General features: G+C 40.5%; 1 protein-coding gene across 1 annotated transcript in view; it reads right to left on the reverse strand.

Annotated features, from left to right (window-relative positions):
- The window catches only part of LOC125265197 (NACHT, LRR and PYD domains-containing protein 12-like), a 260,299-nt gene that overhangs the window by 180,979 nt on the left and 54,700 nt on the right, over positions 1-24,620 (reverse strand). Inside the window, exons 17-19 of the mRNA XM_048185283.1 lie at positions 19,744-19,917; positions 19,195-19,368; positions 15,564-15,734 (exon numbers count right to left, since the gene is read on the reverse strand). Coding sequence (XP_048041240.1) covers positions 15,564-15,734; positions 19,195-19,368; positions 19,744-19,917 — 519 coding nt within the window. The remainder of the gene's footprint in view (positions 1-15,563; positions 15,735-19,194; positions 19,369-19,743; positions 19,918-24,620) is intronic.

Below are 24,620 nucleotides of genomic sequence, written 5' to 3' on the forward strand. Positions count from 1 at the left end.
ACTCCTGCAAATCTAAGGACAGTATCAGTTTATTATACTCATTCATCTCATCCAATTCACCGTCTACTTACCTCTTCTGTTGTTTATCCTCCGCTGTGTCTCAATAAACATACCATCTGCTTGCAATCTGTCTCTCACAATTCTGTCCATAACAGAAGATTGGACCAACACAGACGAGTCACAGCATGAGTTCCACGGACCCCTTCCAGGAATTAGTAGACGGACTTCACAGAGTACTCACCACCAGCCCACCTACTACTGCACCAGCCATCACTTCCGTAAACACTACCGTCACTTCTTCTCCTCCGGCATATGCCAGTCCCATGGCCAAACCACCGCCCTTCTCTGGCTCGGCGGAGGATTGCAGCGGCTTCCTACTGCAGGGTTCGCTGGCCCTGGAGATCCAGCCGCACCTGTACTCCGACAATCGCTCCAAGGTAGTCTTCATTATATCTCAACTCACTGGGCGTGCACTCCAGTGGGCTGAAACTATCTGGTCACAAGATGGGCCAGTTGCCCAATCATTGACTAATTTCATCACACACTTAAAGGAGGTATTTGGTAGACCAGCTAATGATTCATCAGCCGGTGAGCAGTTATATAATCTAAAACAAGGATCCATGTCTGTTAATGACTATGCTCTTAAGTTTAGAACCCTCGCGGCTGCCAGCGGATGGAATGAGCAATCCTTAATCACCACTTATTGTCAAGGATTGGAACCCAGGGTATGGCTGCATCCCACTGCATACGAGGATTCCATCGGCCTTGAACACTTCATCCAGCTCTCTATCAGAGTCGCCGCTCGTATGCAGTTGTGTCTCAATGAGCACCAGGGCCAGTCACAATACTCATCATTCCTCCATCAGCCCACCAGAACCAGGCCATGAACCCATGCAACTAGAGAATAATCGTCTGACTCTAGCTGAGCGGCAGAGGCGGCTGTCCCGGGGGTTGTGTTTATATTGTGGTGCTACTGGGCATGTCATATCTTCATGCCCCATTCGTTCTCCTCGACCTGTAGTGAGTGCCATTCTCCCTTCCTTGAAGAAAATGAAGCCACTCACTACTGTTGTAATGCTTATTGCTGTCAATATCTCCATTCCAGTCAATGCCCTTCTCGACTCCAGGTCAGCCGGTAACTTCATCTCTGGTGCCCTCTGCCGCCATCTCAAGCTCAAGACCACTACAACGCCATCCATCTACCAGATCCACTCCGTAACTGGTAAACCACGAGTCCAGATGTGCCGGTCCTATCGAACTCCAAGTAGGACTGCTGCACATGGCACAGCAACATTTCCTGGTTCTGGAGGACTCCACCGCTGATGTGATTCTAGAGCATCCCTGGTTGAAGCAGCACAACCATCACAACCATCTTACTGTCACAACCATCATCTCCTGGACTACTGGTAATATCCTGAAGTGGGGCAAAACCCGTTTCCCAGACTGCTTCCCTCACTTTCCTCAGTCTTCTCCTCCTCGTTCAATGATGGTTCCAACTTGCGCTACCTTCACTGAAAGCCCAGTGGAAAAGCAGTCTGTGGATATAACACCTTGCTACGCCCCCTTCAGTGATGTCTTCTGCCCTAAGAGAGCTCCAAAGCTGCCTCCACACCGCCCATGGGACTGCACCATTGATCTGCTTCCGGGTGAGTCAGTGCCCCACAGAAAGATCTACCCATTATCCATCCCTGAACAGAAGGCCATGGAGGAATACATCGAGGAAGCTTTACATCAGGGCTACATCAGACCTTCCACTTCCCCTGCTACAAAGCCAGCACTCATCTTCTGCCTGTTGTACGATCTCGTTCATACAAAGGACTCCTTTAGTTGATCTCCACATCCTCTAGAAATACCTACCAGTTCTACTCCAGCGTGTCTCCAACGTCCGTGTGTGTGTGTGTTCTCCTTCCGTCATCTCCAGTCTTCCACTCCGCTTCCATTCCTCGCTCCTGCAAATCTATGGACAGTATCAGTTTATTATACTCATTCATCTCATCCAATTCATCGTCTACTTACCTCTTCAGTTGTTTATACTCTGCTGTTTTACATACCAACATACCATCTGCTCGCAATCTGTGTCTCTCACCATTCTGTCCGTAACACTGTCCACGTTCGTCTGTCCATTGTGTGAAGAGGATTCCAACGGTTGTCTAACATTTTTTTCACTGCTGTGAGAGCAGCTATCAGTAAACATCTTTGTTGAGTGGATAATGTAAGGTCCTCAAAATTATTTTTTTTAAAAAAGAGGCACGAAGTCAAACATATATCAGTGCACAACAGATATGATAAGTCCTGTGAGAGCTGGGTCCAAAAAGGTGTGAGAGGGGCAATCCCAAAAGATGTGCAAGTATGTGCCTAGAGATCCTAACATTTTGATTCTTTGTATGTGAATTTTACTGACCTCAATTTCTCCAGTTTACAGTGCGAATCCTTCAGTACATCAGATAAGTTCTTCACTCCTGTGTTTATTAGTTTATTCCAGCTCAGGTTCAGCTCTCTCAGGTGTGACGGGTTTGATTTCAGAGCTGAAGTCAGGATGACACACTGTTTCTCTGTAATCCAGCATCCACACAGACTGAAGACAGAAATAACAAGTTTAATAACCCAGTTACACTAGTTCTGTGTGCTAAAGATACTGATTCTTCTCTGTCATTTTTAACTATTTATTTGAGGTCTCTATTCTTTATTCTCTTTTGAAAATACAATTTCTGCATGTACACAATCAGTACATTAGGGGTGTGAATGAGTAGTTGAATAGTATATATATACCCAATCTGTATTTATTATTTGAAAAACAAAAATACTACTCGAATTTTACTATGTTGCTTTGCTGGCTGTAAATGCAATGAATCCATGATAAATCCCAAGCACTGACACTAGCCGTTATAATTAAATTCACTGAGTGGCGCTGTGGAGCGCATTTAACAAGTTTATTATACTGTATTATCACATAATGTCGTTGTCTGCTTCGCAAAGTTTGGAATTACTTTTGAAATCAGATGAATTAATGAAACGGAGTTATCATATCACCACCACAATGAGAAATCACATGAAATCCAAACACCAGTCGAATGAGGAAAGACAGCTGTCCATCACTGCATTCAGGACAGGTAATCACAGTTGTACCCCGAGTGAGCTGAGAAGATAACTAATCTTATAGAAAAATGATCGACATATGCTTCCTTTAAGTTTCGTAAAGGGAGACAGATTTAAGAACAGAAAACACAAAGTGCTGTTAGAAACTTTGCTTAGTACACAGTCTATCTTTGTGTCTCTGAACATCTGTCAGCGCAATGCGTTCCCTGACGATACTACACTTGTACTGTTTTGTATACCGTTAGGCTAGACGCAAAACTCCCTTTTCTCAGATTTCTGAAGTCTTTCAACCACGCAGTGAAACTGCACGACCATTGGCCGGGCCGTGCAAGCCTATGTTAAGGGAGTCTGACAGAGCCCGTCAAAAGGGGCGGGGTAACTGGCTATACAAGCGAGCATCTCACCTAGGCAGACTGATTCTCCTTTAGCGACGATGATCACTTCTCTTCGCTGGATCTCAAGAAGCTGCCTTACGCCTGCAAGCAGCTGGACTTTGCCTACAGTTTTGAGTGCGCCTGTTAATGACGTTTCCCCTGCATTACAGGCGATCACGGTTTGGCATATATAAAGCACCGTTCTTCTTCAGTTGATAGCACTGCTCAAAAGCCGCCTTCAGCGTCCTGGAGCACCTGTTTCAGCTCATCCCCTGCCATCTTCCGTCAGGTGAGCATAGAGCTTATTTTTACTAAAATCATATTTTCACCAGCATTTCTTTCAAAATGCAGATCCTCTGAGCGTGTCATTTGCCCACCCTGCCGTGTTCACTGAGGACGAGCATTCTCTCACTTCTGACAGCACTAAGTTGAATATGACATGACGTTCTTTCCTGACTCAGGTGAGACTCATGGTATATATATATATATATATATATATATATATATATATATATATATATATATATATATATTCACCCTATAAGAGCAAATTTCTCTGGCGTTTGTTGCAAAATGCCGAATCTCTGAGCGCGTCGCTCCCCAGTTCCGCCCCCACAAGCCGTGTTCATTTACAACGAGCGCTCTAACTACGAGGGCACAAGAGCGATCTCAATGCTGACAGCGCTCAGCTGAATATGACATGTCGCTCTCCACATACTCTGGCAAGACTCATGATATATATTTAATCTGTAAGAGCATATTTCTCTAGTGTTTGTTGCAAAATGCAGAACCTCTGAGTGTGTCGCTTGCTGGTCCCGCCCCTGCAAGCCGCGTTCATTGAGAACAAGCGCTTTCACTACAAGTGAGCGGGAGCGAGCTCAATGCTGACAGCGTTCAGCTGAATATGACATGACACTCTCTCTCCTGACTCAGGTGAGAATCATTGTTACATGTGCATGTTTATTTGTTTAATTCTTTGTCTGCCCTATAGGGGCAGGAAAAGTGTTTACCTGTGTTTTTTGTTTGATCAGATTTGTTTGATCACGCTCTCTGTTGTGCTTTTATTTTTATTTTCCTGATTAATTTCTCCTACACTTTGTTTATATTTTGTGTTATTTCAATAAATTCCCCTATTTGACCGAGCCTTTGTGTTATTTATCTTTTGTGTTATGGCAGTGACTGTAACACTTATGGAATATATTCACTCTGAATGAACATATTTCTCCAGCGTTTGTTGTAAAATGCCCAATATCTTGGCGTGTTGCTTGACAGCCTTGCTTGCCCAATCTCTTGCAAGTAAGATGACCAATCTCTTGGCAGCCTTGCCCCCACAAGCTGCATTCATTGAGGGCATGCATTCTCACTACAAGAGCACTCAGCTGAATCACATGACGCATATTTCAAAAGCATATTTCTTTGGTGTTTGTAATTAAATGCTGAACCTCTGGGTGTTTTGCTTGCTGGCCCCACCCCCCGCAAGCCGCATTCATTGAGAAATAGCGCTCTCACTATGAAAGCACGAGCCTCGCCGAGTTCACAGACTGCTTTTTTAAAGCAGCTCCTTCCCTCGTTTTCCACTGTTCTCTTTCTCTCAAGCTGAGATGAGAAACAAAAAGTTACAAGGCCAAGTGAACGGGACTAAGTGAGTTCTCGCCGGTCTATATCCTGCGTGTCTCACTCTTGCTGCAGTAGGGGTTTTACTCCAGAGTACCACAATGACAGAGTTCAGCGTGTTATGTCCTGACAATATCCCCTGTAATTATCAGGGGAGACTCATGGAATATATTTCTTCTGAAATAACATTTTCATTGGTGTTTGTGGTAAAATACTGAATTTCAGAGTGCGTCACTTGCCAGCCCCGCAAGCCACCTGCATTGAAGATGGACACTCTCACCATAAGAGCACGAGTTTTGCCTCGCTGCGTTCACAGACCGCTTCTCTGAAGATGGCTCTTCCCCTTGTTCTCCACTGTTCTTTTATCTCTGGCATGAGACAAAAGAACAATGCAATCACTGAATGGGGCTAGGTGAGCTCACACCGATCTATCCCTGCATATATCATCCCCCCGGCAGCAAGGCAATTTCAAAGCTCTCTGCTGAATGCAGTGCTGAACAGCTCGTCATTGTATGACGTTCTCCCTTATGACTTAATGAAGAAGCATATAACTATTTTCTCTGAAGAGCTTTTTTATCGCAAGCGGCAGGTTCCCTCGCAGCGACCCATCGCTCAAACCAATTCAACCCTTTGCCACGTGGGCTAAGGCCTGGCTGGCCATCCCCATAGTGTCAAAATGGGTATTGGATATAATATAATGAGGTTATGTACTCCAGTTCGCTCAAAGGGCCCTGTTATTCAATGGCGTGGTCCTCAACTCCATGAAGAGCGAGGACGTTCATGTCCTGTGCTCCGAGGTGAACACTATGCTGGCAAAAGGGCCATAGAGGTGGTTCAGAGCGAGTCAGGCTTCTAAGCTCCCCGCACTGTTACGAAGTGTATGGATGCGGCTCTTTCCCCTCTGAGGCAGACGGGAATCTGCATACTAAATTACTTCGATGACTGGCTCATTCTAGCCCAGTCAGAGGCCGAGCTAGTGTCGCACAGGCCCCTCCTCCTCAACCACTTAGAATGTTTGGGACTCAGGGTCAATTTTACCAAAAGCTAATTGTCCCCCAGTCAGCGAAATTCACTCCTGGGAACAATTTTTTACTAAACTCAACTAGGGCTGTAGTTTCAAAGAATGAGTGCTAGCCATACAGCAGCTTGTGGGAACCTTTACAGTTGGAACTTCTCTGCTGCTCAGAGCATTTCAGAGGGTACTAGGCCTACAGTTGGATGAGCACGGAAAGCAAGCTGCACATCAACCACCTGGAAATGCTAGCGATCTGTTGAGCTCTTCATGCTTTCCTGCCGCTCCTGGTAGGAAACCACATCCTAGTCCATTCAGACAACGTGACTGTGGTCTCCTTCATAAATAACCAGGGCGGGCCCTCTTCAAAACCCCTTTACACTCTGGTGAAGAACATCCTGGAGTGTGCTCAATGCCACTTGCTTTCTCTAAAAGTAACGCATGTGCGGGGCGCACTGAACAAAGGGGCAGACATGCTGTCGTGGAGCAACCTCCCCTCGGAAGAGTGGACGCCCCACCCCCAGATGGTTCAGATGATATGGGACATCTTCAGGAGAGCAGAGGTCGACCCCTTTGCCTCCAAAGACAATTATCAATGCCCAACTTATTTTTCAAAGAACAGGGATGCACTGGCCGATCTGTATGCTTTTCCCCCGGTCGCTCTGATCCCCCTGGCCATCAAGCGAGCCAGAGAGGGAAAACACGGAATCCTCCTAGTGGCCCCACTATGGAGGAGCCAGAACTGGTTCCCAGACATGGCCCAACTGCTGTCAGCAGTGCCATGGCCGATCATCTTGAGATGAGATATCCTCTCTAAGGCAAACAGAGTGGTCTGGCATCCACGGCCCGAGCTGTGGGCCCTTCATGTGTGGCCTCTTGATGGGAGCCGGTAGACCTCCCTGAGAATATCCTGAACACCATTTCGCAGGCTAGGGTGCCATCCACGAGATGCCCCATGCCCTTAAATGGTCAGTCTTCGTTGCCTGGTGCACAACCCGTGGTCAAGATCCATTTACTTGTGACATATCCATGAATTTGTCTTTCCTGAAACTGAGACAGGGTTATGTCCCTAAAGTCCTCTCCACTCCACTCAGAGCAGAGGTGGTCACCCTCTCTGCGCTTCCTTCTTCTGTGGATGATCAGGAGTTGAACTTGCTCTGCCCTGTCAGAGCTCTAAGAACCTACATTGACTGTTCCGCCTCGTTTCGACTGTCGAATAGCTCTTTGTATGCTTCGGAGGCCACACCAAAGCTCACCCTGTCACAAAGCCAAAGCTATCTAGATGGATAGTAGACGCTATTGCGCTCGCCTATTCGTTCTTAGGACTACAATGTCCTGTTGGAGTTAGGCCACACTTCACAAGAAACATGACCTCATCTTGGGCCTGGTCCAGTGTTGTGTCTATCGCAGAAATGTGTGCATTGGCTGGCTGGGACTTGCAGTCCACTTTCAGCAGGTTTTACAACCTTGAAGTCCTTGTGTTACAGACACAGGTAATTTCTGCATAATACTCACATTGAAGCTACACTATTCATGTTCTTTGCCTGCAATCCTGGCTACGTCTGGGTCTCTGGTCTAAGATACGCTTCTCCTTTACGTGCTCTTGGTCACCACGGGCACCTAGTCGGTGTAAGGACTCAGGGGACAACTATTGTAACCACTTCATCCCTGACTCAGGTCTGGGCCACTTTTGTACCATGTGTTTGATCATAAACCCTTTAGCACTTATATCGAATACTTATGTCATTTCCACTCATAGCACTGCGTGACTGTACTGTTCCAATATGCATCTAGCCTAACGTCATACGATGCAGTACAAGTGTAGTATCGACAGGGAATGTACTCGGGTACTCACGTAACCTCGGTTCCCTTAGATATGGAATGAGTACTGCATACTTTGCGTGCTATTCACGGAAAAGACTCATGCTGTCACTTCAGTCGAATTAAATCAGTCTGCCTAGGCCTTTTGGCGGGCTCTGGCAGACTCGCTCACCATAGGCTCATGGGGCCCTACCACGCCACCATTGGTTCGTTTGCTTTAACTTCACGAACCAATGGTCATGCAGTTTCACTGCGTTGATTAAAAAAGGCTTCAGAAATCAGAGAAAAAGTTTTCCCCTCTATGCGTCTAGTCCAACAGCATTACTCATTCCGCATCTAACGGAACCGAGGTTACCGAGTTTACCGAAGTAACCGAGTATGTTTTCTCACCCGACCCCCACGTATGGATATTCCTTTTTTTCTCAACATGAACATGTGCAACAATATAAACGTTTTTCTTCATGTTCGTGCAGCTTGAGCTTAAATGCTTTTGTTCTTTATATTTTTTTGTGTGCACATATTGTTTAATGTTTTCAACTAAAAGACATCCTTAAGATATAACGTAAGCTTGTGTATATTGCCTAATCGTAAGCTTGTTCAGAAATGGTGACAAAAACTTGATGAATAAAAAAACCATCTTTTTCATTAAATGTCATTAATTTAAATATTTGAATATACGATTTTTATGAGCCCAAATATTCAAATGCAATATTTTTGAAAAATGCCCATCCCTACAGTACATCATATAAAATGCTGAAAATTAAACAATTATTTACTAGATTTTTAAAAATAAATCTGACCAATAAGGAAAACCCAGAAAGTGCAGTGCTATAAAGAATGAAACATAAGCTCTGCTGTCTTAAAATAAACTTCAACCACACTGTAACTGCTGTACAGTATAATGATACTAACTGTAGTTTCTCCAGCTTAAATTGTGGGTTCATCAGTAGATCACTGAGGTTTTTCACTCTAGAGTCTCCTAGTGTATTCCCACTCAGGTCCAGCTCTCTCAGGTGTGATGGGTTTGATTTCAGAGCTGAAATCACATCAGAACAACCTTCTTCTGTCATATCACAGCAGCTTAAACTACATTAGAGAGGGAAGAAAATAAGATAGAAGAAAACTGTTTATTCTGAGTATATTATTATTATTCTGAGTTTATTATTGAGTATAAAGTGCTTTAGTTTAAACTGTTGAAGTGATTTAAAGCATTTTGATTCTTGTATGTGATTCTTGTTACTGACCTCAATCTAGGGCTGGATGATTAATCGAAAAGTAATCGAAACCAAAATTCAGAAATTCTAACCAACATAATTTTCCCATGTCGTTTTTTTAAATCCTGCTAATACCTTCCACTTAAAAACATACTACTGCATATGTAGCCACATGACTCCGTCCCATCCAGTAAGCGGTATGAAAGCAAGATGGTGTTGAATGCCGAGTCAACACAAAGTGACGGCTCGCAAGCCCCGAAGTGAGATTACTTATACTTGCCTCTTCACTAAACTTGTCAGATTTCTGTGTTTTAAGGTTTGCCAGTTTGGACATTCAAGCAATTTAGACAATTGGATATGTATTATTATACTGAGCTGTCCTTGCGCTGCTGCATTGTGGCACGAACACTCATACAAACAGTAGCTGTGTAAAACAGAGCAGAAAATCTGAAGGAAATGTTAAGAACCATTGATAAAATAACTGCTGAAAGTGAGCTGTTATGTCAGATCACCCTTTCAATAAGAAAAAATATCCCACCTTTAACAGTCAAGCATATTTACAGTACAAACCTTGTAAGTGAACTTTGAGGGCAAAAAATAAAAACAGAAACAAATGAATTGTTCTTTAATCGTAATCAAGGTAAAATGTTCAATTAATCGAGGTTTGATTTTAGGCCATAATCGTCAAGACCTACCTCAATCTCTCCAGTTTACAGTGTGAATCCTTCAGTATGTCACATAGGTGCTTCACTCCTGTGTTTCCTAGTTTATTCATTCTCAGGTCCAGCTCTCTCAGGTGTGACAGGTTTGATTTCAGAGCTGAAGTCAGGATGACACACTGTTTCTCTGTAATACTGCATCCATTCAGACTGATGACAGAGAAATAACAATAGTTCACATCTATGATGATCATCTTATTGAAGAGCTTCAGCAGCATTTAGTTTCCAATAGTCTGTTCTGAAACCCAGTTACACTAGTTCTGTGTGCTGAGGATACTGTTTCTCCTCTTTTATTTTTAACTATTTATTTGATGTGTCTATTCTTTATTCTCTGTTGAAAAGACAGATTTCTGCATGTACACAATCAGTACATTAGGAGTATGAATGAGTAGTTGAATAGTCGTATACCCAATCTGTATTTATTATTCGAAAAATAAAAATACTACTCGAATTTTACTATGTTGCTTTGCTGGCTGTAAATGCAGTGAATCCATGATAAATGAATGATCTAACAGAATGGATGTACTTTTGATCAGATGAATTAATGAAAATGAGTTATCATAATATCACCACCACAATGAGAAATCACATGAAATCCAAACACTAGTCGAATGAGGAAAGACAGCTGTCCATCACTGCATTCACGACAGGTAATCACAGTTGTACCTCGAGTGAGCTGAGAAGATAACTAATATTATAGCAAAATGATCTGAAGACTGCTCGACAAAATAACGACTTAAGCATCGGAGCATAATGAATCAGCGTGTCGAATCAGCTGTTCGGAACGCCAAAGGCATGTGATGTCAGCAGTTTGACACGCGATCCGAATCATGATTCGATACGCTGATTCATTGTGCTCCAAAGCTTCCTGAAGCAGTGTTTTGAAATCGGCCATCACTATATAAATCGTTATTTTGTTTTTTTTTGCAGCATCAAAAAATATTCTTGTCGCTTTATAATATTAATATTGAGCCACTGTACTCACATGAACTGATTTAAATATGTTTTTAGTACATTAATGGATCTTGAGAGAGGAAATGTCATTGCTCCCTACGCAGGCCATTCAGGATTTCAACTAAAATATCTTAATTTGTGTTCTGAAGATGAACAAAGGACTTACGGTTGTGGAACAGCATGAGGGTGAGTAATTAATGACAGAATTTTAATTTTTGGGTGAACTAACCCTTTAAGTTTCGTTAAGGGAGACAAGTTTAAGATTAGAAAACACGAAGTGCTGTTCAGGGGCGCAATTAAGAGTTTTTAGGGTGGTATGCAAGACAGAATTTTGGACCCCTTTCTTCCACACGAATGTGTTTCTTCTTTTGACGTTTAATTAAAGAAATTAAAAATAGTTTAATAGTTAAAGGAACGCTCCACTTTTTTTGAAAATAGGCTCATTTTCCAACTCCCCTAGAGTTAAACAGTTGAGTTTTACAGTTTTCGAATCCATTAAGCCGATCTCTGGTTCTGACAGTACCACTTTTAGCATAGATTAGCATAGTTCATTGAATCTGATGAGACCAATAGCATCACGCTCAAAAATGACCAAAGAATTTCGATATTTTTCCTATTTAAAACTTGACTCTTCTGTAGTTACATTGTGTACTAAGACCGACGGAAAATGAAAAGTTTCGATTTTCTAGGCCAATATGGCTAGGAACTATACTCTCATACAGGCGTAATAATCAAGGTACCATGGGTGCAGCAGGCACAATGATATTACGCAGTGCTAAAAAGCCAGACCCGGAGATCAGCTGAATGGATTTGAAAATGGTAAAACTCAACTGTTTTCCAACTCCAACTCTAGGGGAGTTGGAAAATGAGCCTATTTTCAAAAAAAGTGGAGTGTTCCTTTGACATTTATAATATTTGAAGTAACATTTATTGCTCCTGAGTTTGTCAAACTTTGTTGCACTGTTGGGAAACGAAACATACATGCATGCACACACACACACACACACACACACACACACGTTCGTTTTTGTGAATTGTGGGGACATTTCATACGCGTAATGGTTTTTATATTGTACAAACCGTATTTTCTATCACCCTACACCAACTCTACACCTGAACCTACCCATCACAGGAAACTGTGCACATTTTTACTTTCTCACAAAAACTCATTCTGTATAATTTATAAGCCTTTTGAAAAATTGGGACATGGGGTAGGGGAGAGTGGGGTAAGTTGTCACACTCTTCATAACTCCAAAACTAGAGGCTCTATCTCAAAAATCAAATAGCCACTTTGTGTGACTTCTTCTATAGTCAACTTCCTGTTCACATGTGGTCAAGATCACTCTAATCTGAGGGTAGCACAATTTTCTTATTTTTTGGCTTAAAAAGTAAAAAAATTGCACTTTAAATTTTATGCAATACAACTTTGTTAGGTATGAATGTTAAAAATTATTATTTCACACAACATAGAGGAGACAATAATGTGTCTTTTGATACTTTAGCTGACATGCTATGTTGAGCGAACCTTGAGATTTAGCCAACATTAGCACACGTCAGTTTGGGGCAAGTTGTCTCAATGACAACTTGCCCCAGTACAAATAAACACATAGAACATGCTCAAAAAAGAGGTTCAACATGTTAAGTCAGTTATGTTCAGAGATTAAACATGTTAAGCGAGTTATCTGCAGTATTCCATTTAGTTATCATGGATCTATATGCAAGCCAGAGAAAGTTTGAGTTTAAAGTTCAAATTAAAGTGGTCTTGCCACTTAATGTGTTTTGATTGAAATGTGTATTTTTTGGATTTAAATAATTGTTTTTCCAAATTCTCTAGGCATGATTGTTTATATTTCCAGTTCTGGTTTGAATTTAAAAACTAAAATCAATAACAATTAAGTAGTTGTGTTCTTATTTTTAGATAATCTAGTGTGACAACTTACCCGCAGATGGGGCAAATTGTCACAAGTGCACATTCTCTATTCAACAGTCTACAACTCTGTAATGAGACAAGATATGAAAATGTAATGAATACAACATATGTGCCCAAGACTTCCTTCTTTCATTTGGCATGACATTTATACCATTGTGATGTATAGTGCTCAGTAAATGTTAGACAGTGTGAAAAGTGTGACAACTTAACCCGCTCTCCCCTAATGTCCTCATAAGTCACCCTCTCCTTGTAATACCTATATCATACCCATGTCATTATACAAATTTGTGTCTTGATGTGTCACAAACACACACACACACATAAAACATGAAGGCATAACTTCCCATCACTCCACAGCAAATTGTTAAATTATTGGTATTCAGAACAAAACAAGAACGAAAAATAAATACTCTTAAAAAATAATAATATACAAAAAGTGTTTATTTTAAACAAATTTGAATCCAAACTGAAACTGCACAGACATTGGGCTTGTGCATCTCTCATTCTGAAGTTTTTGCGATGTGGCCTAACATGTTCGAACATGTTTTATATGTTCAGCTGACTGTATTTTATTTTGATAATGACCTAGCTGCGGCAGTGTCAAATTAACTTTTGCTAGAACTGACATACACTACCGCTTAAAAGTTTGGAATCGATACAATTTTAAAAGAAGCCTCTTCTTGCTCACCAAGACTGCATTTATTTGATTAAAAATACACAAAAAAAACAGTAATTTTGTGAAATATAACAATTTAAAATAAGAGTTTTCTATGTGAATATACAGTAAAGTGTAATTTATTCCTGTGATCAAAGCTGAATTTTTAACATCATAACTCCAGTCTTCAGTGTCACATATCAGAGATGTTCACGAGTCTTTTATCTGGAGTCCGAGTCAAGTCTGAAGTCTTTATCACTGGAGTCTGAGTCAAGTCTGGAGTCTTTTGTCACGAGTCCGAGTCGAGTCTCGAGTCATTAAAAAAATTTAAAATTCTCATAATCAAATCCTATATTTTATCCTAGTTGTATTATATAGACAAAATTATATGATCTTTCTATAATCTGTTTTATTTGAAATTAAGCTCCTATGATGTAAGTGATAATGTACATCCATGTTTGTTACTTTATAATCCATTACAATGTACAAAACAGTCGTCCTGGCAACACGAGTAGACATTTTAAATACAGTCGCTAAACGGACACAAGATGGCACCAGTGAGTCACGGTTTGTTATACAGCTGTTTGTTATACAGCTTTGTTGTTATTGACGACAGTCATTATCAGAAAATATCAAACTTCGGAATGTTTAAGAGTGTCAATTGAAAACTCTACACATGTTGATTGTGATACATTAAAATATGAGCTTTAAGTAATAAATGGATTAACATCTCTTTCTGTCTCTCTCTCTTATGGACACATTAAGAAATAGAAAAGCTGCAAATAATACAAAAAGATTGATAAAACGTAGTGCTAGATTTTTTTTGTTCATATTTTAACAGGCTGGCAATTCAAATGAGCCATGCAGCTACACCACAGTATAATAGCTAGCTGTGTGAGTTTATGTGACTAACCTTTGTGGATGCGATGTCTCAAAATTTGATGATGTTGTTCCGGTGTCTTTAATTGTTTTCCCACATTCTATGCGTCTAGCTGATCTGACATGATAATAAACCCAAACGAAAGAACATATGGCACGGTGGCTCCCGTCATGTTGCATGGGACTCTTATTATGACATTTCGGAGTTTACGCGCACGGACATACGTAATCAAATTCTATGACGAGTTCAATCTACAACGACACGTAAGGAAATATATGTGACGCAGATATTATAAAACCATTTAAACACAACATAAATTCTTTATTTATTATATCAGTAGTTAAGGGTAAAAGACTTGAGTCGTTTTTAAAATATTCAGAGTCTTTTGTGCTGAGTCGAGTCAAGTCTGGAGTCATTTCAGGTCGAGTCCGAGTCCGAGTCTGAAGTCTGTTAAAATGTGACTCCAGTGTGACTCGAGTTCGAGTCTCTAACTCGAGTGCCCATCATTCATATTATGATTTGCTGCTCAAGAAACATTTATGATTATTATCAATGTTGAAAACAGTTGTGTACAATTTGTTTTCAGAATTCTTTGATGAATAGAAAGCTCAAATAGCAGCATTTATCTTATATAGTTGTGGCCTAATGGTTAGAGAGTGACTGAAGGTCATGGGTTTGAGTCTCAGTATCGAAAGGAAATGTAGGTCGAGGGAGTGAATGAACAGCGCTCTCTTCCACTCTCATCACCCACAACTGAGGAGCCCTTGAGTAAGGGACCGAACCCCCAATCACTCCATGGGCGCCGCAGCAGAAACAGCTGCCCTTTGCTCTGGTGTGTGTTCACTGCTATGGGTGAAATGCAGAGCACAACTTCTGAGTATGGGACACCAAAATTGGCCACACGTCACTTTCACTTCACTTTAATTTACACAGAATTAACCTGTAAAAGTTAGAAAAGACATCTGAGTGTTTATAGTGCAGCTGTTTTTCAATCTATCACTTATTTGAAGAGTTTCTAAGCTCTGGAAGAAAACCACTGATCTCCCTCTACAGGAACTGAAATAATTATTGACCCATGATCAAATTGTCTGTCTTAGTCAAATATTTAAAGCTTGATGTCACGTTTTAATTGCGTGTTCAATTGCCGGTTTAATTGTATCACTTTACATTGTTGTGGCTCCGTGTGACACTGAGAAAAACTGATCTGACTCAAACAAGTGAGGAAATATTATCAGCTACAGTAACATCACAATTAAAAGTAATGTAATATTATAAATAGATGAACAGTACTCACGTCAGCGTGTTGAGTCGACAGTGTTTATCCTGCAGTAGTTCAGCCATCTGATTCACTTGTGTGTCTCCTAGTTCATGTTCACTCAGATTCAGCTCTCTCAGGAGTAACGGGTTTTTACCCACAATTCCTCTCACATACTGACAGGCTTCATCTGCAGCAGGACTCACAAACCTGCAGAAGAAATTCAGTTCTCAACTAAATGTGTGTTGCATTACAAAAATGATTGATAAGACAAGCTCTAGTTAGTTATTTAGATGGAACACTTTTCTTTGAACATTTAAATACACAAATAAATATATACATACTTGAAAACAACGTGTAATAGTCAGAGTTATTTAAAAGAAATGAATCAGTCCTAAAGCAAACTCATAAGAACAGAAACGTCCCACAGAGCAGAAGGACAAAAGCTCACTAGATCTTGATTTTCAGTATGAATACAGAGTGTGAAATTAAGGCCTCAAGATCTTTCTGGCTTTTAAGCAGGAGGAGTGAGAAACATCAGCAGAGAAAACTGGCTTGTGAAACTGCATGTTTGTGAACATCTGGAGACTCATAGACCTGCTGTTATCAACAAAATCCATCTTTGCAATACAGAGGTGACACAGGATGAGAAGTGGCATTAATATATTTACACAGAATTTACAATTTGTCTACATAAACTTAATTATTTAAATATGGAATTATTTCTAATTGTAACTTTTTAATTAAAATGTACTTTAAATATGAAACTAAACTGCCAGTAGGTGGCAGCAAGTCATTGTCTTAATGCGTAAGTGAGTCATTCATTCAACCAATTTGTCAAATGACTGATTCATTCAGGAAGGTAGAAGTGACCTTATTGAATGAGTCATTTAATCATTAATTAAACTGATTCATTCAAAATGTGGATTCAGTGAGTATAACAAAAACATGTCTGTCTGTTGCATGGGGACTCTGTTCTGCTGTTCATAATTTAGAAATTTTCGTTGGCAAAATAAAGAAAAAAAAAATTAACAATACTGTGTCTAAAATGTAACTCATTTTAGAGTTACATTTTACTCTTGTTCATTTTATAAGTTAAATGAACATTGCATTTGTGCTAATTTGTAGAGCTTAGATCGGGCCCAACAAATCAAGCCCACCCTACCCGAGCCCGAGCACGTTGTGTCCGAGCCCAGCCCGGCCCGACACGTTCACTGTAATTATGAGCCTGAGCCCGATTTAAATCCGACCATTTTTAATATGTGGGCCGTTATAACCAGGGGCAGCGCCAGATTTTTTATTAACGCAGGTGCTGCTGTGCTAGATCATTTAGACTACAGGGGGGAGCTGCGCAGTTATATATATTATATAAAAACTATTAACAAATGAGCAAAAATTGGCCACTCAATATTAAATATTCAATTATTTAAATTATCATAATTAAAGTTTTAATTTTATTAAATTGAACAAGCACAACATTCAGCATTCAATCAAATATTCTTAAAGATTAATTATTATTAATAATGTTAATTCATCATATTGTTATTTCAACATAATATGTGTGTGAGCAACAAGCAAGATGTGCATTTGTAAATTCGGTGACAGCGTGTTACGAGTTTCAAATGGTGTAAGTGTGACCACGGCGCGCCGGCGCCTCCGTGTCATTATTATATTGTCTGCTATATTGCTTTTTATGTATTAAATCCAGGCAATTGGTTGATGAAAAATGTATTAAAATTAAGATACAATTTATACTAAACGAAATTCACTTTAAAGAAAATCTTTCTTCAAAACAAAATTGAACAAACTTGAAACAAAATGTGCTTATTTAATGGCTAAAACACGTAGGCTACTACAGACACTCTTTTTGTACAAATTGCAGCACATTCATTTAATTCTGAATTTTGCACATGTAAGTTGAAAGGCATTTGTTAGTGCATAGTAAAACATATCTGTAACATTTATCAAGTTCATAATTGTGCGTGCATTTATTAATTATTATCTTAATGAATAATACGACAAGGAAGAAGCATGTAAACTGCGTTGTTTGTTTATTCAGAAATAATTGAATGGATCGTAAATGGATCTGAAATTTCGAATGAAGAAACGTAAAAAAAAATAAATAAACAGTGAACAATGATGAACACAGAAAATGATGGTCTAAGACTACAGGCCTACTACTTTAATATAATTAAACAATGTTTTAGAACATATAATATTTTTTAAACAAAATAAATATTTGTAAAGCCTATTATAAAACGTAGGCCTATAGTGCAAAAACGCTGCTCCATTCTGGTAGCCTCCTGCCTGTGTATGAGCCTGTAGATGAAGTGTGAGAAATTGATTAGGCCAAGCAAGGCTGCCTGCTATATATGTAATCATTATATAATACCATATTAATCACAAAGCTATAGCCTACTTACATGGTTCTACATGTTCATGCGATAACAAGATTGCGTCCACAGTTTCTGGTTTCAGAGCGGTCCTCCTCTGCTCTATCGTTCGGCCAGCTGCGCTGAACACCCGCTCTTAGCACTTAAGCTACTGAATAGTAGGCCTACAGCATGCACTGCAGGTGTGATGCGTCACACGTGCGAGACTGCGAGTGCGAGTGGACGAGAAGCTGCGCATGACACGTGACGTGGTTTATCAAGGGCCCGACCCGACCCGGTTAATATAACATTTTCCATTCCATGACTAGTAAAATAATCACAACTTACTCTCTGTAAAATGGCGTAATCTGCAGGGTGATAGACACGGAGGTGGGTATGGTTGGTGGTGTTGCCACCCTTCGCACTGACTGTAGCTTGGCAAATTCTACAGATTGGGCTTCCCGACTGTGTGTTCACACCGCCGGAGGCGGAAGTCATTCATTTTCAATGAGAGCCAGCGGCGCGTCTTGGACGGTGAGAGCGTCGAGGAGAGTTGAAATCAAGTCAACTTTATGGTAATGAGCTATGACGCGGTTCGGCAGCAACCAATCGGAATGTAGAGGTCCTCGCTTGAGAAGATTCCGATTGGTTGCAGCACCTTGTCATTTACTTTGACCCTCCCGCCAGCGGCGGTTTGAACGAACAGTACAGCGTTGTTGGCAGGGCGGCCAAGGCGAATGTTGACACTCTCGCCGGTGGTGATGTGAACACATGGTAAGGTGTTGTTTTCTTTGAAGCCGAAAAACTCCCATACTGTGGAGCTTACTTTTTCGGGTTTAGACAGATCCTTTCACTCGGACGACATGGTTCTTCTTGGAATAGCTGCGTACGCTGCATTTTCTTCTTGTTTGATAGGTGTCAGCGTTAAGCTGCAATACTGCCACCTGAGAGGTCAACCAGGTATTGGCGGTGGAGTATTTACGTCTCATGATATCATAAGAGTCCTATTCATTTTAAAAATTGAGGTTATTGCCAATACCGGTATATTGCCAGATCTTAACTTAACACAATGTCGATATTTCATGCTTTGAATATCATGATTATCGTCAATACCAATATACTGCAACACCCCTACACTGACCCATAATGTCTATTTGACCTGTAGCTTGTACCACAACTATGTCAGGACATCATTTTGATGCAACAAATTGTCCAGCTTATTGTATAACTAAATAATGAATTTGTTATGAATATTTATCCTGAATATAACTAATTGGTATTATTTCCTCCCTTCTCACCTCAGTGTCTTCAGTTGACAGTTTGGATTCTGTAGTAAATCATTGAGCTCCTTCACTCCTGATTCTCCAGGATCATTTCCTGTGAGATCCAGCTCTATTAGGTGTGAAGGGTTTGATCTCAGAGCTGAAGCCAAAGCTTTATAACCTTCTTCTGTTACACTGCAGTTAGAGAGTCTAGAACAGGAATTAAAACATTCAGCTGATTAATCAGTTAAACCTGGACAATATAAATCCTTAATTTAATTTAATTTTGATCTTTGTACAAATGTATTGAAAGTTGAATATGGAGGCAAACAAAAGGCACAGAGAACTTTAATATGTTAGACATCAACATCACTTTCAAGGTTTCAATTATTAGTCTTTGATCTGAATGATCCACAACAAGCAACCTAAAAATGGCTGAAAAATGAGAAACTAAAGTTTGGGAATAGCCTAATTAAAGTCCAGACTTTAACTCAGGCTCATTGAGATATTGAGTATAAAGTGTTTCAGTTTAAAGTGTTGAAGTGATTTTCAGCATTTTGATTCTTGTATGTGAATGTTACTGACCTCAATCTCTCCATTTTACCGTGTGAATCCTTCAGTACGTCACATAAGTGCTTCACTCCTGTGTTTTCTAGTTTATTCCAGCTCAGGTTCAGCTCTCTCAGGTGTGACGGGTTTGATTTCAGAGCTGAAGTCAGGATGAGACACTGTTTCTCTGTAATACTGCATCTATTCAGACTGAAGACAGAAAGAGAAAAGACAATGACTCAGATCTATGATGATCAACTAACATGTTTAGCTTCATCCAACAGACTTTTGCCGAAAAATAAACAGGGATATCCAGAAGTAAAAACATGGAGAAAGACTACACATTGTTCATTTAAATATACTACCAACATTGTAACGATACAAAGATTGAAATCGTCAATCTATTTATGTTAGTTTACACATTCATTTCATATCATCTTTAAGGTTCTTTCGTGTCAGAGTCACTCTTGGTTTGATCACTGGGATAAATGTGTTTATGTTGGTTGTTTTCAGACACATTGTCTACTCTCTAATACTTCACAATAAGCTTTCATTTGTTAACATTAACCACATTAGCTAACATTAACCAATGATGGACAATACTAGAACAGCATTTAAGAACCTTAATGCAAGTTTCAACATTTATTCATACATTTTGAGAGAAGCGTTTGTACTCTTCTCTCACTATATTATTGTTCATCTATTCTAATGGCGAGTGTATCGGATGCTTCTCTACCTTTGTGTGCAGGTGAGGACACGTTTGAGCTGCATGCGGTGCAGTTGGAACTGGAGGACGTGAAGCGACAGATCCGGACCCTTCTCGAGAAGCAGGCCGAGCTACGCGAGCGCCAGACAGCGCTGGAAACTTCCCGAGCTGATGCTCAACGCTCCTCGGGAAGTTTACAGCGCGATATTAACACTCCTGCTTCCTCTACGCCGTGTGTTTCTCTGCACAGGCCCCGAGCTCCCAGAACGTGTTCATCCCAGCCCTCGTTCACTCCGGCGCCGTCTCACCAGGGACCTTGGGTGCTTCAGCAGCGGAAGATGTGAGCCAGGCCTCGGACCAGGACCTCTCCTCCTCCGCCGCCCCCGATCTTCGAGGTCTCGACACGGAACCGCTTCTCCCCTCTTCGCGAGGCGGAACGTGATGCCGTGGTCATCGGAGACTCCATCGTCCGCCACGTCCACGCTACCACAGCCAAAGGTAAGGTGCGCAGTCACTGTTTTCCTGGTGCTCGTGTTCTCGATGTCGCTGCGCAGGTTTCCGTGATCCTCAACGGTGCTGAGACCATCGGAGCTGTAGTGCTGCACGCGGGGGTGAACGACACCAGGCTGCGGCAGACGGAGGTGCTGACGCAGGACTTCAGGAGCCTGATCGAGACGGTACGAGCCACATCGCCCGCAACGAGGATCATCGTGTCCGGACCGCTTCCGATGTACCGACGAGGACATGAAAGGTTCAGTAGATTATTTGCTTTAAATGAATGGTTGATGTCTTGGTGTAATGAACAGAAGCTGCTCTTTATAAATAATTGGAATCTCTTCTGGGAGCGTCCTAGGCTCTTCCGTGCTGATGGCCTGCACCCCAGCAGAATCGGAGCTGATCTTCTGTCGGAGAACATCTCCAAGATGCTTCGCACCGTATGACTAGTAAGTCAAACCTCAAATCACAGTCTGTGTTCTGCCCATTTAATTGATAGAAATGTGAGTGTAGTACAGTCTATAGAAACTGTGTCTATTCCCCGAATAGTGAGATCTAACAATAAAAATAAAGCATCTAGAAAAAATCTGATCGTGATCAAACCAGAAATTCACAAAATTACTGAACAAAAACAATTTCTAAGGCTAGGGCTACTAAATATTAGATCACTGACACCTAAGGCGGTTATTATAAATGAAATAATCATAGATAATAGTCTTGATTTAATTTGCCTTACTGAAACATGGCTTAAACCAAATGATTATTTCGGTCTTAATGAGTCTTGTCCACCTGGCTACTGTTATAAAAATAAATGCCGTCTGATTGGCCGTGGCGGTGGTGTTGCAACAATATATAGAGATAACCTTAATGTTACTCAGAAAACAAACTATAGGTTTAATTCATTTGAAATTCTTATGCTAAATGTTACACTCTCAGATATAAGTAAAAAGTCGCTACTATCTCTTGCTTTAGCTACCGTTTATAGACCTCCAGGGCCTTATGCTGATTTCCTAAAAGAGTTTTCAGACTTTCTCTCAGATCTATTGGTCAACGTCGATAAAGCGCTGATTGTTGGAGATTTTAACATTCATGTTGACAATACAAATGATACATTAGGGGCTGCGTTTACTGATTTACTAAACTCATTTGGGGTCAAACAAAACGTCACTGGACCCACTCACCGTTTTAATCATACACTAGATTTAATTATATCACATGGAATCAATCCAACCGATATAGAAATTCTACCGCAAAGTGATGACGTCTCTGATCACTACCTTGTAACATGCGTACTGCATACTGATGATATTTGTCAAATTGCGCTGCAATATCGACTAGGCAGAACAATTCTCCCGACAACTATAGATAAATTCACAAATAACCTGCCTGATCTGTCTCAGCTGCTCATCGTACCTAAACACACAAATGATCTCGAGAAAATGACTAGCAGCATGTGCACCATTTTCACTAGTACATTAGATACCGTTGCACCGATGAGATTAAAAAAAGGTTAGAGAGAAAAATACTGTACCTTGGTACAACAGTATTACTCGCGCTATCAAAAAAGAAACTCGTAATCTTTACGATAGTAAACTCGTAAAAACGCAAATGGAGACAAACTCGTTTAGAGGTCTTCAGAATCGCATGGAAAGACAGCTCATCCCGTTATAGAAAGTCTCTAAAAGCAGCCAGGGCCGACCATCTCCGCAAACTCATAGAAAATAACCAAAACAATCCATGGTTCTTGTTTAGTACAGTGGCTAGATTAACAAATAAACAGACATCACCAGAACAAAACATTTCATTACAATTTAGTAGTGATGACTTTATGAATTTCTTTACTGAGAAAATCGAAAGTATCAGAAATACAATTGTAAATGTACAACCTTTAACAGATTTTTATGATTCAGCCTCAATTATCGCCCCTCAAGAACAGTTGCAGTGCTTTACAACTATAGGACAGGAAGAGCTAAATAAACTTAACACTGCGTCTAAACCAACAACATGTTTACTAGATCCAATACCCACTAAACTACTGAAAGAATTGTTACCTGTAGCAGAAGAGCCTCTTCTCAATATTATCAACTCGTCTTTATCTCTAGGTCACGTCCCACGACCGTTCAAGCTAGCAGTTATTAAGCCTCTCATTAAGAAACCACAATTAGATCCAAACGTATTAGCAAATTACAGACCCATCTCAAATCTTCCATTTATGTCTAAAATACTAGAAAAAGTAGTGTCGGTCCAATTATGCTCCTTCTTGCAAAAAAAACACTATCTATGAAAAATTTCAGTCAGGATTCAGATCTCATCATAGCACAGAAACTGCGCTCGTTAAAATTACAAACGACTTACTTCTAGCTTCTGACCAGGGCTGAGTCTCAATACTAGTGTTACTTGATCTCAGTGCTGCGTTCGACACTATAGATCATAAAATACTCCTAGATCGACTACAAAATTACACTGGTATTCAGGGCCAGGCATTGCGGTGGTTTAGATCGTACCTATCAGACCGACACAATTTTGTTTATATAAACGGGGAAAAATCTAAGATCACGATAGTAAACTATGGAGTGCCACAAGGATCTGTGTTAGGCCCTCTGCTATTTTCAATCTACATGCTGCCACTCGGCAAGATTATAAGAAAACATGGAATTAGTTTTCACTGCTATGCCGATGATACTCAGTTATATATTTCAACACAACCAGATGAAATCTCTAAATTATCCAATCTGACAGAATGTATTAAAGAAGTAAAACATTGGATGACCAGTAATTTTCTTCTATTAAATTCAGATAAGACTGAAGTATTACTTATCGGACCAAAAACCTGTACACAGAATCTCTCAGACTACAATCTGCATTTATTGAAAATCATATTTCATATGTTACAAAAACAGCCTTCTTCCACCTCAGAAACATTGCTAAGATACGGAATATGTTATCTATTTCTGATGCAGAAAAGTTAGTTCATGCTTTCATGACGTCTCGACTAGATTACTGTAATGCATTATTAGCTGGCTGTCCTGCTTCCTCAATAAACAAGCTACAATTAGTACAAAATGCAGCTGCTAGAGTTCTTACCAGGTCAAGAAAATATGATCATATAACACCAATTTTATCATCTCTACACTGGTTACCCATTAAGTTCCATATCGATTATAAAGTATTGCTAATGACCTATAAGGCTCTTAATGGTTTAGCTCCTGTGTACTTAACTGATCTTCTATCGCCCTACAATCCTTCACGTTCTTTAAGATCACAAAACTCTGGACTTCTGGTTGTACCTAGGATAGCTAAGTCCACTAAAGGAGGGAGAGCGTTTGCACATTTGGCTCCGAAACTCTGGAATAGCCTTCCTGATAATGTTCGGGGCTCAGACTCGCTCACCCAGTTTAAATCTAGATTAAAGACGCATCTCTTTAGCCAACCATTCACATAATGCATCGCATGTCAGATCAATTGCATGTGACTATCTTTGCTTAATGTTATGAACAGCAGCTACGCTAATTATTCTCCATTTGCTTTTCTGTTTTGCCTCGGGACACCCGTCCCGAGGTGACTAGAGAGGACTTCAGCGTCAGTTTGGATCCAGCATCTTAAGAAGACCTCAGATGACCAACACCTATGAAGAGACATTAATGTGTTTTTGGTCATTTAAAACTGAATTCACGGCTGAATAGAACAAATTCTTGGGTCTCCCATGCGCAAT

Source organism: Megalobrama amblycephala, linkage group LG3, assembly GCF_018812025.1.
Source record: "Megalobrama amblycephala isolate DHTTF-2021 linkage group LG3, ASM1881202v1, whole genome shotgun sequence".
NCBI classification, from domain to species: Eukaryota; Metazoa; Chordata; class Actinopteri; order Cypriniformes; family Xenocyprididae; genus Megalobrama; species Megalobrama amblycephala.